At 41.0% G+C, this 17454-nt stretch overlaps 1 protein-coding gene across 5 annotated transcripts in view; it reads left to right on the forward strand.

Annotated features, from left to right (window-relative positions):
• The first annotated feature begins 4462 nt into the window (after window positions 1-4462).
• Window positions 4463-17454, forward strand: part of smg1 (SMG1 nonsense mediated mRNA decay associated PI3K related kinase) — a 102801-nt gene continuing 89809 nt past the window's right edge. For all 5 annotated transcript variants that reach the window (XR_009924339.1, XM_062407950.1, XM_062407951.1 and 2 more), the window contains exons 1-7: window positions 4463-4665; window positions 8967-9115; window positions 11666-11818; window positions 13109-13242; window positions 14772-14830; window positions 16738-16951; window positions 17239-17364. Coding sequence is in view for 4 of the 5 variants with exons in the window: in XM_062407950.1 (XP_062263934.1) it covers window positions 4589-4665; window positions 8967-9115; window positions 11666-11818; window positions 13109-13242; window positions 14772-14830; window positions 16738-16951; window positions 17239-17364 (912 nt within the window). In the remaining variant the exon portion in view is untranslated. The remainder of the gene's footprint in view (window positions 4666-8966; window positions 9116-11665; window positions 11819-13108; window positions 13243-14771; window positions 14831-16737; window positions 16952-17238; window positions 17365-17454) is intronic.

Here is a 17454-nt window from a genome sequence, read left to right on the forward strand (position 1 = left end):
GAGAGAGAGAGAGAGAGAGAGAGAGAGATTTGTTTGTTTTAGTTTTTTTACGTGAAAATACCAGAGGAAGGGGAATCCTGAGTGAGAGAGACTGATCAATGAAGAATCTTGTGTCTCTTGTCTACAGGTGATGTGATTATTGATGCAGTGGACCCCTTTGTACAGATGTTTTCCATATTATGTTCAGTTATTCCAAAGATAAAATTGCTCATACTGTAGTCAGTGGCCTGTTATGATGACCTTCCAGTTCAAAGAAAAGCAGAATATTACAACCAGGAGTTCTTCATTACTGAAATCCATTACTACTTCCTTCGTTTTGGAAACACACATTTCATCCAGGTATGAAACTGCACATAAAACAATGACTCCAATCAAATTAAATATTGACAAAAAAAATCTTTACATATATCAGAACCGTATACCAGACTTGTGCGGAATGAAAATGGCAGGTTAAAACAACTCTCTGTTATGCACCTTCCTCTTGTCCCCATTGCTCCCCCTCCCTCCTTGCCTAGCATGCTCCAGTCATGTTTTTTTTTTTCATTCACTGTGCTCCCAAGCAAATCTAAGAGCAGGGATGCAGCAGCAAACGGGCCCAGATAACCCACCCACAGCAGGCTTCTCCTCCAGACAGAGCCCTGTGTGTTTGGTTGCATTGACGTCACGGCTGACGCACAGCAGCCTTGAGTGGCCAGCTCCATCGAAGGTCTGTATACTCAAACTTGAACAGAGGTATTATTAGCCAGTAGAGGGAGAGATACATGGAAGGAAGGGCGGGAGAAATGAGGGGGGGGCTGGAGGATGCATGTTGGAGGCCGGAGGGGGTTGTTGAGAAACAACAACAGCAGCTAAACAGAAATATGTTTTGTAGGAAAGATGACCTTTTCTACAAATGCATTGAAGATAGGTTGTTAATTTACATATCTAGCATGTATGTATGTTTGCATGATATCAATTAATCAATCAAATTTTATTTATTTATTTATTCACAAATTACAATTCATCTCATAGGGCTTTAACAGGGTGTGACATCCTCTGTCCTTAACCCTCAGCAAGAGTAAGGAAAAACTACTAAAAACCCTATTAACAGGCTAAAAAGGGAGGGATCCCTCTCCCAGGACGGACAAAGTGCAATAGATGCCACGTGTAGGAGAACATCATCAATAATCAAAGTCTCTAGCAGCATTTGATGAGGGTAGACATCCCGAAGGATAACCCCAACATAACAAGCCAAGCAGTCCCGCTGCAAGCACAGTCCATGCTCAGCAACCATCCAGACCACGATCCACTATCCAGACCAGACGCCACTCCAGTCCTCAGTCACCGTCCACCGCCGCCCACCAGGACCCATCACATGAACATGCAATGAACAGTTTGTATTCCTTCTGTTGTTAATCACAAATCATATGGTTTAGGGTTGTTGTATTCTCGTCCTTATTTCACCTCATGGTCCATTTAATAAATTTATTCTATCTAGGTAACCTTATATCAAATTATCAGTTTTTACTATATAGTAAATAGATGAGAAAATATCTTTATGTTAGCCATTACAACCAGGACTGCTTTGCTCCTGCATCATACACATGTACAACATAGACACAATATCATTCTAGGAAAAGCCCCCCAGGTCCCTAACAATTATCTAAAAAAAGCAAATAAAAATTCAACATATAATTAATGAATAATAATTTTATTATTATTATTATTATTATTATTATTATTATAGTATGTGGCCTCCTTCCCAAATATTGATGAAATAGTCGAAAGTGAACAGCAGAGAAGAGACTCAGGATGATCAGCCACTGAAAGTACAGAAAGAGAGAGGAGAGAAGACCAGAACAGCCATATAAATCAAATCAAATCAAAGTTTATTGTCACATGCACCAATGACAGCATCATCAGAGCAGTGAAATTCTTGTGACCTGGCAGGCAACCTCTACGCAATAGACGGGCATTGCTCCTCAGGAAGCATGGGTGCTTTTGGGCCGTTTTGACAGCAGAATTCGCTTGTTTGGACCAGGTAAGGTCCTCAGTGATGAACACACGGAGGATTTGAAGTCGTAGACTCTCTCCACTACAGTTCCGTCGATGTGTATGGGATCATGACCCCCCCTCTGCAGCTTCCTGAAGTCCACGATCATCTCCTTGGTGATGTTGAGAGACAGGTTGTTCTCTTTGCACCACATCACCAAGCCTGTTACCTCATCTCTATTGGCGGTCTCATTGTTGTTAGAGATGAGACCCAGGATGTTAGTGTTGTCCGCTACCATCGGATTGTATTCAAGCTCTGTTAAAAGTGCTATTAGTTTCAGTAGAATACTGAAACTAATAGGTGCGTTGATATAACATCACCATCACTGCAGCAATAATAGCAGCATCAATGATTAATATTAACAATAAATGATAGTTGAGTGACAGTTCAAGATCTGGATCCTGTAGCTCCTAAGTCAGATACATGCATAGCGAGAACAGTAAGACAGGATGTCATATTATTCATTGAATGAAAATATTAGTTTTTTCGATCGTTAGATCAATCATTTACCCATTACCTGAACAAACTTTTGTTTCTGTGAACACACAGATTTACAATATTATGATTTGAAAATCTCTTTTAGGAGAGTCCCAATGATAATAAGCAACAATAAAGAGTCCAGAGATCAACAACCAAACCCGAAAAAAGCTTTTCAGGGATAAACAACAAACCAACAAATAACTAGATCAGTTCAAATCACTCAATTCTGTGCAGAGTGATCTCTCTTTCCAAAACTGCAAAGGTTCTGAAGTTCAGCTTTTCCTCCACTAGTGATGCATCTTCCCAAACAAATTTTGATATGAAGGAGGACACTCCTCTCCAGAGGTGGGCGCCATCATGAGTTTTACGCTCTGTTTAAAGTTAGGAAAGCTGGAGAAGGACAGAATATTAACGGCAGAACAAAAGCAGGTGTGGGTGGTCATGGGTGCAGTTGTGTTATTATTCAACTTAATATGCCACAGAAATTACTACAAATATAATATATTCATAATAAGTCACAGCCGCCATTTATTTCTGTTGCATATGTATATATTCAATGACACATGTATTTAAGTATTAAGACTGCGTCTCTGAGACTGTGTTGTGAAGCACCGGCGCTCCACAGTGGACTGTGCTCTCACCAGTCCTGTTCACCCTGTACACATCTGACTTCAACTACAACTCGGAGTCATGCCACATCCAGAAGTTCTCGGACGACTCTGCTATTGTTGGATGTATCAGGGATGGCCAGGAGGGGGAGTTCCGAAGCCAGGTGGATAACTTTGTGCAGTTGTGTACACATAACAACCTGCAGCTGAACACCACTAAGACCAAGGAGATGGTGGTGGACTTTAGGAGGTCTCAGCCTCCTCTGCTTCCAGTCTCCATCGAGGGGGACAGTGTGGAGGTGGTCAACACCTTCATATATTTAGGAGTCCATATGGACAATAAACTGGACTGGCCAGTCAACGTGGATGCAATCTACAAAAAGGGTCAGAGCCGGCTCTACTTCCTTAGGAGGTTGAGGTCGTTCAACATCTGCAACAAACTCCTGCGCATGTTCTACTAGTCTGTTGTTGCCAACGTCCTTTTCTATGCTTTTGTGTGCTGGGGAGGCATCATAAAGAAGAGGGATGCTGGGCAACTGGATAGGCTGGTGAGGAAGGCGGGAGCTGTAGTTGGCTCTGAACTGGACTGCCTCACAACAGTGGCAGAGAGTAGGACCCTGAGTAGGTTGCTACTATCCAATCTTTTTATTGGCTATACTAGCCCCATGCACATACTTTACCACTACATATTCTTATATATTTAGATATTTATATATATACGTTTTTCTGCAGTTTTTATATATATGTACATTTTATATTTATTATATTTATATATATCCACTCCAGCAGCACAAGAACACTTTCCTACTGGACACTGACACAATCACATCATTGCATTCCATTCTTGTATCTGTAAATTTGTTCTCAGTATGTGATTTAAGTATGTATGTCAGTGATGTGTACTAGCTAATTTCCCACGGGATTAGTCAAGTATCCATCTATCTGTCTATCTATCTATTTGTCTATTTTTCTAATGGAACCATCCCATTCTCTTGGCTTTATTTTTAAATATTTACTTTAAATTCTTGTCTGCCTGTTTACTAGCACTAAAACAACATGGAAAATGAAAAGAGGAGTGCCTTTTTTTCTATCTGATTTTGTCATTATTAAAAGCCGACTCAATTTCCAGTTTTATCACGAAAATATAACGTATTTTATTTTTTTGATTAAAGATTATGTTTGATACCCGGGCTTTTTATTTACATCCTAAATTGGAATTTCGGATATTTGTTAGATGAAGTAGCCAAACTAAACGCTGTAGTGTGAAACTACCTCCACAAGATGTCAGTAATATAATGACAAGGATGTCACATGCCGCACTAACTCATAGAAGAAGAGTACCTTCAGCTAGTGATAACCCCAAATTGCTAACCTTTTCGCTAGACTTGACTAAAAACAATAGTGAAAGTCATCTTTATGATAGACACGGTAACGGCTGCCAGCGGGTCATGCAGCTATCTAAAAGGTAATGAGCCGTAAAGCTCCAGGGTCTCGGCTCAGCAGCGCCCACAAACTGCAGCCACAGTGGAACGACTGGGAGGCCAGGTTGGTGTTGGGCTACGGGGGAGGCGGTATACTACTAAACGTTGACTCTCTGGGCCTGTGTCGTGTTGCTTTGTGAAGTTTTGGCCGCATGGGAAGAAATACTCTGTCTTTAAATAACATTACGTGCCCATGAATATTTACCTGTACTCTCTTTTAAATCGTATAATCGACGTGGCTCGTCACGAAGTATAATGGGAGCCGAGCACTAGTACTTTATGGACCGTTTCGAACACAGCTAACGCTAGCTAGCCTATTAGCCTACATGTTAGCAGAGTGCTACTATGTCAGTAAATGCTCAGGATCAACAAAACACAAGACAGCATTAACAACGCTGTGAAGACTTTCTGTGAGCCCCATTGACTAAGTCAAAATAATAAATCTGAAGGTGATACGGATACTTGATGAACTGCTTTAGTCGTATGTGGGCTATGGTGCTAGTCTAGCCGTTATCATACAACCTGCGCTGCCTAACGAGAATTAACAAGGACTTTTATACATTTATCTAAAACTTTTTTATTAGGTTTTACCAATATGCATTGTTCAAAATGACGCCACCGCTCGTGTCTAGTTTCCAAGTTCGCCTCACACAATTACAAAAATCGTCACTGCAGGCACCGAAGTAATTAAGTCCAGAGTTAGCATCACGTGTTAGCCCATTTCATGACACTCAAACATCAGATGTATGTCCAGTGTCCCTTTTAACGGGGCAACTGACCCAGGCTTGCTTTGTTTGTGGCAGTGTATTTCCCCAAAATAAACAAGACACATTGATAATTTGTTTGGCAACATTCTAAATGCCTCAGAGCCATACTGCATCTCCCTATTTTGATAACTGGGTGCTTGTGACAACAAAATTGCTTTTAATATTGAGTTGACATTATGGTCAAGTTTTGCTTGGCTACAATATGAACCTGTGTAGGCCATTTTGACTGACTACCTGATGTAGGCAGCCACATGTACTGGTTTTATATTCAATATTGGGTATACTATTTTTGCATAGTATCAAAAATATATATATATTCTTTTGATTTTCTGTGTTATCTGTGACATCCACTGCACTTATCTAGATTTGAGAAATATGGATCCATCATTTTGGTTCTCCGACATTTTTTCAATTTCTAACCCATTAAGAGTTTTTTTATTTTCTCACTCTAGTTTAGGGTAGAGGATTTTCACACCTTGTGCAGATGTTGTTAAATGGATAGTTTAATATCACACTGATAGCAGAATTAGCCATGCTTTTGGACAAGAGCTTGAGTGCGTTGTCAAATATTTTTAAAGACGATTCCAATTGTTAAACTATTTGCCAACAATTTATACAATGTGTCATTCTTAACATAGGTCTTTGCACAGTATTTGCAAATGCACACAGCCTTTCCTTCTACATTGGCTGGCGTGAAATGTTTCCACACATGAGTGCACGTGGAATTGTTCTGTTGAATAAGATGAGAAAAAAGCTTGTAAAAAACCCCTCTTTCGCTGTTTGCGCCGTTAAATGTCGGGTGTCGGGGGTAAATTACGTATTCTCCACTCAAGCCTATGTGGAGAATACGTAGCCCCCTCTCTCTTTCTTTTTATCTGTATCACTGCTTGTGTGGCTGTAGGGGATGGGCAGAGGGGGACATTTAATAATGTCATTGGTCAAATTAAAACTCCAGGACAACAGAAGGGGACTTCAAAGTATGGGATGCGTATTTGATCATTTATATCATATAAGATATGTCATCAATATAGTTTAAGATCGTTTTTCAGTGTGTTTCCTGGTGCGATACACTCGAGTCAAGCGCAAAAAATAGACTCGACGCCGAAACGATCGCTGCACGGATCGAGGCAGCCTTGGCGCAGCGCGGTGCTTCAGTCTCCGGTGTGACCCGCACAAAGTTTTAACATGGGAGTGGATGGGAGCCAGCTGGTATTTAAGGCTTGGCGCTGCGCTGAAGCGTCGCTTCGGCATCACTTCAGTGTCCGGTGTGAACCCGGCGTTAGTAAATAACTCACAATGCGTTGCTTAACATACGTCACATACTACGTTGCTCTGATTGGTTGTAGGTCTATCCAATTGACCGAAGAAGAATTTTATTTCCTGGTCAGTTGGAACACGCCCGATAATCACAGCCCAATGGAGCGGTCTCTCAGACTCACATTCTGACTAGAATTGTGAGTCTGACAACGTCAGGCTAGGTTAACAGGGTAAAAATACGTAGAAACCTCAGAGAGATCCACATGTGAGGGATCCCTCTCCCAGGACAGACAGACTTGCAATAGATGTCAAGTGTAGGAAAACATCATCAAGATAAAAAAAATTGGCAGCATTGATGAGGGTAAACATTTTGAAGGATGACTTCAATACTATATGTCAAGCAGTCCTGCTGCTATCATAGTCCATGGTCAGCAGTCAGCAAGATAATGATCCATCATCCAGATAATAAATGCCCTATTATTATAATTGACTGAAGCAATATTCTGCAAGTGATGGGGACGCGAAAAAAAAAAAAAAAAAACACAGACTAAAAACTGAATTTTGTAAATATCCTCCCAGAAGTCCTAGAGATTGCATTGCAGTGCCTGCAGTTTGAAAAAGAAACGTCTTACAATGAAAATTGATGAGCGAGTCAGAGTGATTTTCAACCATGAAGAAATCGCACCTGACTCTATTGAACAGGGCTCAACGCTGCAGCTGATTGGACTATGATATTCAGAGGCAGCAGGCAGGACAAACTGTCATTCAGAATTTGTATAATTTTAGAAATAATAATGACCATTCATAATTAACTAAATTTATCACTATCACCTATCTTTCCTTTTTTTTCTTTGAGAGGGCAGCGCCCTATCGCCCCCGATTGGCCAGCTGCCCCGGTTTGAATTCAAAAAGCGTGCATCATTTTCTTGATTTCCACAATTGCGCTGTTGACTTTGTTGCTTGGAAACTTGTCCTTATATATTTGAGCATCTCAGCAAGTTGTCACTCCCATTGCATCATGACCCTTTTCAACTGCTTATCTTCACCACTCAAATCAAACTCCTTGAACGTTTTGGATCAAAGTTTTTTTGTACTTCTTTGTATTTGCGAGCATGCCAGCAGGAGATGAAAATGGGAGCGGATCATTGGGTGTTCAGAGACATATCTTAGTTCTGTTTAGGGTTGCAAAATTCCAGGAATATTCAAAGTTGGAAACTTTCCATGGGAATTAACGGAATTATCGACAAATTTTGTGAATAATTTATACTAACTGTATTTACCTTGTCATATGCAGACCTAAATATAAACATTTGTTTTGTCATAAGGCTGATTTGAGCCCTGAGGAAACTTTGGGCACTTGACTAAATGCTTCTGGATCTTTGTGTCATTCTTAACATAGGTCTTTGCACAGTATTTGCAAATGCACACAGCCTTTCCTTCTACATTGGCTGGCGTGAAATGTCTCCACACATGAGAGAGTGCACGTGGAATTGTTCTGTAGAATAAGATGAGAAAAAAGCTTGTAAAATAACATTAATGCAATGCCAGAGATAGTAATTGTTGGCAAATAGTTTAACAATTGGAATCATCTTTTAAAATATTTTACATTTGATGGATAAATGAATAGAAAGAGGCTAGATGGACAGATGAACAATCCTCAATCAGCATGTTAATATATTTTCCCCAGTAATATAATTGAAACTTACCTGACTATTCCTGCAAACTACAGCATGCCTCAGTAGCCCTGCTGTAGTGTGCAGGATGCTGGGAATTATCTGCGCATGTGATGAAGAAATGCACAGTGGAGGGTTGAAATTCAATTTGCAGCATATGCTGCATTCCATACATCTTTAAAATAGAGTTTCGAATGATGTTTTTATTGCTCAGCGTTTAATTTGTGTATATATATTTTTTTTCAAAATTCCCGAGCTGAATATTCCTTTGGAAAGTTTCTGGAAATTTACCGGAGATTGTCTGCCCCTTTGCAACCCTAGTTCTGTTATATCACACGCATGCCAAATTAATTTGCAGGCAGTCTTGTGGGCCATAGAAACTTTTAAAAGGGCTGCATCTGGCCCTCGGGCCTGTTAGTTGTATAGGCCTTGTACACTGTTTACTTTTTGAGTGACTAGCATGTTGGACTCCTTTTTGTATCTATAGCTTCAAATTATGCACACCCCAGCATATCTTAAACTCTCATGGTTGTGGTTTTTAATTGCACACTGTGCTCCAAAAATATTTTTCCTATTTTTCCATATTTAGGGGCAAATGTTAGTCAAAACTTGCTGTGACTTCAGTTAAAAAATAAAAATTTTGCCTGTGTGTTCTATCATGTATTCAGAGTTGACAGCCTGTCATCCAGCCAGGACGGAGTGAGGTCCAAAGAACTTGGTTCAGAAGTGTTGTATGACGCATTTCCCTCCAGCTGCCCTAAACTACCTGCAGTGCCCAGTGATGCCTACAATGCTGAAGATCAATACCAGGAAGAAGGTGAGGCCTCTGGTAGCACCTTTTGCTCATGCGGAATTTCTTAGAAAACAGGAGTAGAATTTAAGAATGCTGCTTAAAGGTTCTTTCCACCTCAACATTCAAACAGTATCTACTCAGTAACAAAATCTACTCCCCACTAAGCCGATGGAGGGTTGAGTGAAGAGTTTAAGTTAACAAAACACTTTTGGAGTGTTTGCAGCATTGCAGCCAAATGCAATACAATTGAAGTAACTGGTGACCCCTACTTCAAATTAGGGCTGAACGATTTGGGGAAATAATGTAATTGCGATTTTTTTTCCCCCCAAAATTGCGATTGCGATTTAATATGCGATTTTTTTTCTCCCAAAAAAAACATAATGAATGATTTAAATATGACCAACACAATATTAGATACATTTACTGTACAATATTCTTTCCCACATTTTTATTTAACTGCTCATTACAGCAACAAGAAAAACAAATCAGTGTGCATTTAAGTAATTTAATCAAAGTCATTGTAAACACATTGTCATTGTAAACACAAGGATTGCACTTTGTTTTTTTATTGTAGGTGTCTTACTGCTCCCAAGTCAGTAACATTTCCAGTGTTGGGAAGAATACTTTGAAAACGTATTCAGTTACAGAATACATGCCCAACCAATTTGAGTAACGTATTCTGAATACTTGGATTACTTCCACATTGAATTAATTTTTATAAGTGTTGGAAAGCGGCGTTGTTATAGTCAGTGGAGCAGAAGCAGTTTAAGCTCTGTGTCCGCGGATGCGGCCGGCCAGCTGGATGCGCTGGAAGGGCAGCCTGCGGATCAGCAGCTCCGTAGATTCCTGTTCATGTCCGGGTGGTCGTGCAGCGGTACGGAGGCGCCGGGCCTCAGCAGGAACCCCCCCATGCTGAACACCTCCGTCTCGCAGATGTGCATGTATGTGACCGGGGGGCTCTGGAGCCCCGCCGCCCCGGAGCACGGCTTTCTTTTCCGCGGAGTGATTTTCAGGTCCGCCGCCCGCACCGCGGTCAGCAGCGGCATGAGCTCGCTCTGTGAGTCCGCCACGTCGGCCGAAGACTTTAGAACCCTGTAGGTGATGCAGGCTTGCTTCGCTATCTTCTGGATCAGAGGAGTTTTGTGGTCCCGCGGCACTCTGGCTGCGGGTGAGGACAGCAGCCCAGTGCCCTACTCTCTTTCGCACGTTTTAATCGCGCATTCAGTCTAAATGTTCTCTATTGGAAACTGCGGAGCTAGCAGAAGTAGTGATGCTACCACTCTCTCCAGAGGCGAATATCCTAGTACATTTAGGCTAAAACCATGGTATAAATCATGTGGTTTTGAAAGAAAGACCTACCTTCAATCTCCCGACCCATCAAGGAGAAAGATGTCATACAACATGTTTTCACAAATGGAGGTTTGGAGATTAAAGTGTTGCTTGAAGCTGGCTTCAATTGTGAACTACCTGCTAGCTGGCCTTCGTGTCAGCTGAAAGTGTGCTGGTCTTCCGACCTCAAGAGTTAACTTAGTCCGAAATAAGTTTTAAATAAACGCAACCAAAGCGTAGGCCTGTCACGATAACACATTTTTCTGTGCGATTAATTGCCCCAGAAATTATTGCGATAAGCGATAATATTGCCGTTTTGACACGTATGTTCTCCCAGGCAATTCGTACTGGCTGTCAAATGTTTGCAGCATTCGTCGAAATGCAGGCTTTTCCACGATACTAAAGGGCATCATCTCTCTAGCAATGAAGCGAACTACACAGTCAGTGAGCGCGCACCATTTTGCGCTGTCCTGTTTGTACTTTGTTTGCCGACTAAACGCCCCAGTGATTGTGGACAGTTGGGAAGACGGAGACTTCCCAACTGTTTGTTTTTTCCCAAGCTGGGAAAACTGCATCGGGTGATTGTGTTTCAGGTGAAGATGCAGGTTTGTTGTATTACCGCGTTTTGTCAATACTGTTTTCAAACAAATGCGACATGTCGGCTCGCATAAGTTATTTGGTTCGCCCCGGCCGTTGGGTTTGAAGCCGAAGTGCTCCCACACGGCAGCTGTCGCGTTCGGCTTAGAAACCAACTCCATCTTTTTATTCTTCCAAATGTTTTTTCTCTTCTCCTCTCGGGACTTTCATGCTGCACTCTGCACTGCGCAACGCCAGGGCTCCGCCTCCCACATAGAGACCAATGCTACAAGTGACTGAGACGTGACGAGGGGGTTAACTTATTGTGCCCTCAGCTCGGCCTTTAAGGCTGCGCTGCAGGAAATAATAACCATCACCAACTGAATGCCTAACCCTGCGCGCTGCCTTGAAGAATTCAGTTGGGGCAAAAAAACACCATCCGGCGATTTATTGCAGCCGGCAAAAAATTATCGCTCATTTTAATTTATCGCGCAATTAATTGATTTATTGCATATCGCGACAGGCCTACCAAAGCGTCTCGAAGAGAAATCCAGACACTCAGGAAGTGAGATATTTTGCTCCTTTTTGCTTGTTGGTATGTCAGACATGCTTATGTCTATCAAAACCTTCTAACTCATGATTTAATCCAATGTTCGTTGTGTCCCTAAGGTGGATATGAAGCTGCTCAAGGTGTGTGTGATACTGCCTTTGGTTGGAAGTCGCTGGGGCAAGAGTTGAGGCCTAATGACGTGACAACGGATTTGACTCCTTTTCAGCATGGAAACCGTGCTTTAGCTTCAAAGGAAATGAGGAAATCACAGGGTAAGCTCTCTGACAGGTGGTCAACTTTCTTTAATATATCTTTAATATTTATATCAGCAAGAGCAGCTTGCTCTTGCTGAATGAATGCCATGCTATCAGCAAGAGCAGCTTGCTCTTGCTGATAGCATGGCATTCATTTGGAAGTATTCATCTCACCCTTGTTAGGCCTCATTCATAAATATCTTTGGCTCTTTTTTTAAATTTCATTATCAAGGAAGTTCTAAAGAGAACTCTGTCTGATTCATGACATGCTGTTAAACTGTTGTTTAAACTGTTTACCCATAATAATTATAATTATAATAATGAATCCTATTGTTTTTGTAAATTAAAAGTTGGTGCCAGCTCCCTTTTAGTTGATTAACTCGGTACAATACAAAGTATGGGATGTTCTGACTGAAGACACCTATGACTCTGTATGTGAGGCCCCTCCTGCACCTGTATACATTCCTGTATAACACTCATCCTTCAGTTCTTACACTCTTCAACTCGCTAGCAGGGGGAATTTGGGGCTCAGTGTCTTTCCCAAGGACACTTCGACATGTAGACTGTGGAAGACTAGGACCAAACCGCCAACCGTCTGGTTAGAGGATGACCTCTATAACCCCTGAGCCACAGCTGCCTGTTGGAGCCATCTTTGGCTCTCGACACTGGAGAGGCAGGATACATTTGTGGAGAAAGTACTGGGGAGACATGGCTTCATCTGACTCAGCTGACATGGAGCTAGCTGCTGCTAGCTGGGCTTACCGAGTGGAGTGGGTTAGCGGGGTCTGAGCCTGCATGCAAATATATGCAAATTAGAAACTTATGAAGACCTGGTATTCATCACTATAAGAACACAGATGCAATCATTTCTGCAGTTTAAGAACGTGTCATGAATCTGATGTAGAGTTTTTTGGGGGAAATTCTAAAAAAAAATTAAAGAAAACTCTTGAGATATTGGTGAATGGGGCCCAATGTTTCTACAGACAAGCTACAATCTTGTTTGTCTGTCAGTTGCTACTCTATCAGGGTAAAAAACTGATGTTTGAAAGACTGAAGTAATGAACTTAATAGAAAGCTGACACCAGTGGATAAAGGTACAAAATTACAAAATTTATTGGAAAGCTTTACAAAAACCTGAGGTAAGATTGTAGGACTGTCCTTATGGAAAAACACCAGGTTACGTCTGGGTGATGCAATGCTACACATTAAGGATGAGCATCTGAAAATTCCCATGGCAGCATGTGATGGAGTAGAAAATGAGTGGAGTGACTGATGTGGTGTTCCTGACATGAAGCATTGTTGTTACAGACAGAAGTGCTCACTCAGAGGAGTCTCGGCTGGCCAACATCCTGCGCCGCATCTCCAGGGAGGACGATCGGGACCGCAGGCTGGCCACCCTCAAACAGCTGAAGGAGTTCATCAACCATGGAGAGAGCAAAGTGGTCAGTCAGGAATCAGTGCTTCATAAACCCTCAAGTTAATTAAACAACTAGAAAAAAGAAACTTCAAGCCCATGTTACATGCTGTGCCGGCAAGCCTGTGTGGGATACTGTTGCTCACTGCTATTGATGCTGCACAATTTTGGCCATGAACTTACTCCTAGGTAATCAACTGTGGATTTTATAGTCCAGGCAAAGTAACGGAGCCAAAAATCGAACTTATTGTAAAATAGTTTTTTCCAGCAAAGATAATTTCTATGAGGTGTCCAGAACAACATACTACAGTCTTAAGAAATCCTAGTTGAGGAAATGTTTAAATGTTTAAATGTCAATGTGTGCCAATAAAGCCAGGCAACAATACACCCCAATGGTTTTTCCCTTATCCCATCAAAATGAAACTTTACACATTGAAAGTACACATGAAAAGTAAAATTTGTGTTACAAGTTTCTTGGAAAATCTATTTAAATATGCAAATGATCTATACAGTAATCGAACATGCCCAAAATACACCCAAATAGGCTAAAATGTTTCCTTTCATTTTCAAAGAAACTTGCAACACAAAACATTTTACTTTTTATGTGTATTTTCATTTTGTAAAGTTCAATTTAATAGGGATAAAGGAAAAACATGGCCCCATTGGGGTGTATTGTTGCCTGGCCTTATTGGCCCACATTGATGAGAAACATATTTCCTCAACTAGGATTTCTTAGGACTTTTAGTATGTTGTTCTGGACACCTCATAGAAATTATCTATGCTGACATTTTTTTTTATACAATTAGTCGGGCGTAAAACGCTACTCTGCCTGGACTATTTAATGATAATAAAAATTTCACATGGTAATACTATCCATCAGGAATGTTACCGTTGTTAATTGTCAAACTGGTTACCCTTGCATCCCTAATCACTGTTGCAAATAATGTTCATGATCAGTCATTGAAAATGTATTGTCTTGGGTTGTGCATTCCCAATTGACCAATTGCCAATTAAAATTTCTGAGTAATTACATCAATCCATGTTGTCATTTCAACAAAAGACAACTGTAGCTGGTTTATCTGATAACACAAGTGCAGAGCTTCCAACCTAGTAGGGCAGCTTTTAATGTGTTTTTTTTTATATGGGCTTACCTTTTTCTTATCGAGAACAATTGCTCCTACAATTAAATATTATCAAAGCGGAAAGAAATTAAGGTGCACAATGAACACCACCTTGATCTGACCTAAGAGAGGATCTCCCACTATAATTGCATTTATTGGAACTAAAGAAAACACTCTCTAAAACCATTGTTCAACGAAAGTAGTAGTTGCTCTCTCAGAAACCCTCTTTGACAAGTACTTACTATGGCGTGCATTCATATAGAACACACTGTTTAGTATAAGGTTATTATGCAGGCTGGGGAAAAAAACAATACATTAAGCACCACTGTAAAATGGAATTGTAAGGCTGAAGATGATACAAATTAAATTTGTTGAATTAGAAGCAAAGTAGTGCCAAACACTCCACTGTCCTAATTTTGTATTTTCTCTCACACAGACCCTGGTGAAACAGTTAGAAAACATCCTCAGCATCTTGAATGACATATTGAATGAGAGGTAAGAGGAAACTGTGTGCTGTGGTTTATTTACTTGTGGAACGCTCGCCGTCAAACTGGAAGGAAATATCTATCCAGAGGGTTCAACAGTCCAGGCTTTAGAAATAGAAAGGTTAATACCTGCTTGAGTTAAGATGTGCTGCAATTTTCCATCAGCCACTGTCTTATTAAAAAAAATACTTTCAACACTGTATTCGATAGGGCTCCGCGATTAGTCGACGTAATCGATGATGTCGACGCTGAAAATGCGTCGACATAAATATTTGAAATCAATTTTGTTGGTTTTATGAATTTACCTTTTCAATTTCTAAAACGTTCAATTTCAATTCATTAAAACTAATGTTCTTATTCAATATCACTATGTGACGCCTGGTTTACACCGGAAGCTGAAGGGCAGTGCTATTCTCAAGCGCGCTGGCGCCTGGCTGTTCACACGGGTCAGCGATTCTGCTTTCTCCGCTTGTGTGTATGTAACCCGTGTACTGGTTTCGGAGTAAATGATCAGAATCAGAATTATTTTTATTGCCAAGTATGATTGTACAGGAATACAGGAAATTGCCTTGGTGTAGTTCATTGGTGCACTGAATATAAAACAACAATATAAAAACAACATATACACAAAACAACAATATAGAAACAACAATATAAAAGCAACAATATAAAAACAACAATATGGAAAGAAATATATACAGTACCAGAGTTATGGGCACGTGCGGTGCTAAGAGATTGGTGATAGTGCCACTAATATATCAAGTATAAATTATGTGCGGGGGGGGAGAGGGACAGAGTCAGTGTGATGCAGAGTCAGTGTGAGAGTCAGTGTGATGCAGAGTCAGTGTGATGCAGGCGGCTTGTTTGTGAGCCCCACTGCCATAGGGTCTTCATAGCCCCCCAACCCGTCTCTTTCTCTCTATCTGCTTGTAGTTGATAGGCAGAGGGGGACATTTAAGTATGTAATTGGGGAAATGAAAACTCCAGGACAACATAAGGGGAATACAAAGTATGGGATGCATATTTTATAATTTATATCATAAAAATTTGTCATTCATATCGTTTAAAAAAAATGTCAGTGTGTTTCCTTGCGGCGAGCGGAAAATATAGACTGTGGTATGGTTCAATGTTATTCACAACAGTTGATTGACATGTAGGTTTAGCTAATAGCAAGCCCCTATGTTGGTATGTTGTGGACCAATAGGATGAGGCAATGAATGAGGGGGGCGGGGTCAGACACAGAAGTGAGGACCCGAATAAAGATGTCAACATTAGTACACAGTCTGTCTCACATATATGGGATTACAAACATGTAGAGCGGTAAAATATTCACACAGAATTGTTCCACTCTTTGTGGGGGTGTTTGAGTTTGAGAAGCATCAGCCATTATTTGGTGATAAGTGTTATTGTGGCAGATATTCACTTGAAATCTTGGGTCACAGTGACTTCTCAAAACACATTTTTTACCTTATTGAAGGTGATATCTCTGGAACTCTGTCAAGGAATACTTTTAAATTTGGCACAAACATTCAATTGCACTCATGGATTTAATCTCTTGATTAAAGGAAGCAAACAGTCAACCAACATTATTTTGCCCATCAGTGTCTGCCATCTGGGCGGCTGTGGCTGAGGGGTAGAGTGGTCGTCCTCCAACCTGAAGGTCGGCGGTTCGATCCCCAGTCTGAACAATCTGCATGCCGAAGTGTCCTTGGGCAAGATGCTGAACCCTGAATGGCCCCCATAGAATAACAAAGTGCTTGGATAGATGCACTGTATGAATGTGTGTGTGATTGGGTGAATGTGAAACTGTACTGTAAAGCGCTTTGAGTGGTCATCAAGACTAGAAAAGCGCTATATAAATACAAATCCATTTACCATCTAAGGTGGTCTCTTTGCCTATGTTCTTGATGTGTGTAGCAGTAAACTCCTGTGGGAGTTGCGACAGGAAGCAGCAGCTTGCCTTGGGCTCCTCTGCACAGTGCTCAGCTACGAGGCTGAGCGCATCTTCAAGTGGCTCTTTATCAAGTTAACTTCAAGTGGCCGTGACGAGGTTAAGTTGTTGTACCTGGTGGCAGCACAGCGTGCTTTGGAGGCTGCTGGAGAGAAGAAGGCCTTCTCTCATGTCATGCAGGTAATGTATACAGAGACTTTTTTACAACTCTGAACTGAGCTGTGTTTCAAAAGCATTTTTAGACTTGAGATCTCGTTTTTCATAAACTTATTTTATTATAAATAACTCATCCCATGGAATGTTGAGTTTTGTAATGCTCCAACTCTAGTAAAATTGTTATTGAGTTTTAGGTTACAGGCACCAGATTCCTTAAAACCCATCTTGGTAGTGTAGAGAAAGGGAATTGTGTTCTGTCTGGTGCCTGGTAGGTGGGTTACTTTATAGACTGAGTGTGTCATGTGTTTCAGCTGGTGATGAGCAACCTGCAGTCCATCCTGGAAAATGTGGACACACCAGAGCTGCTTTGTCAAAGTGTAAAGTGTATTCTTCAGGTGGCTCGCTGTTACCCCCATGTCTTCAGCACCAACTTCAGGGTGAGTGTTTCAGCAGCGAGTGGTTATTGTTGAATATGTGTGTTTAAAGCTCACAGTCCAACAAAGGATGAACTTAGCCAATACCAGTTC

This window comes from Platichthys flesus, chromosome 16, assembly GCF_949316205.1.
Source record: "Platichthys flesus chromosome 16, fPlaFle2.1, whole genome shotgun sequence".
In the NCBI taxonomy this organism is placed as follows: Eukaryota; Metazoa; Chordata; class Actinopteri; order Pleuronectiformes; family Pleuronectidae; genus Platichthys; species Platichthys flesus.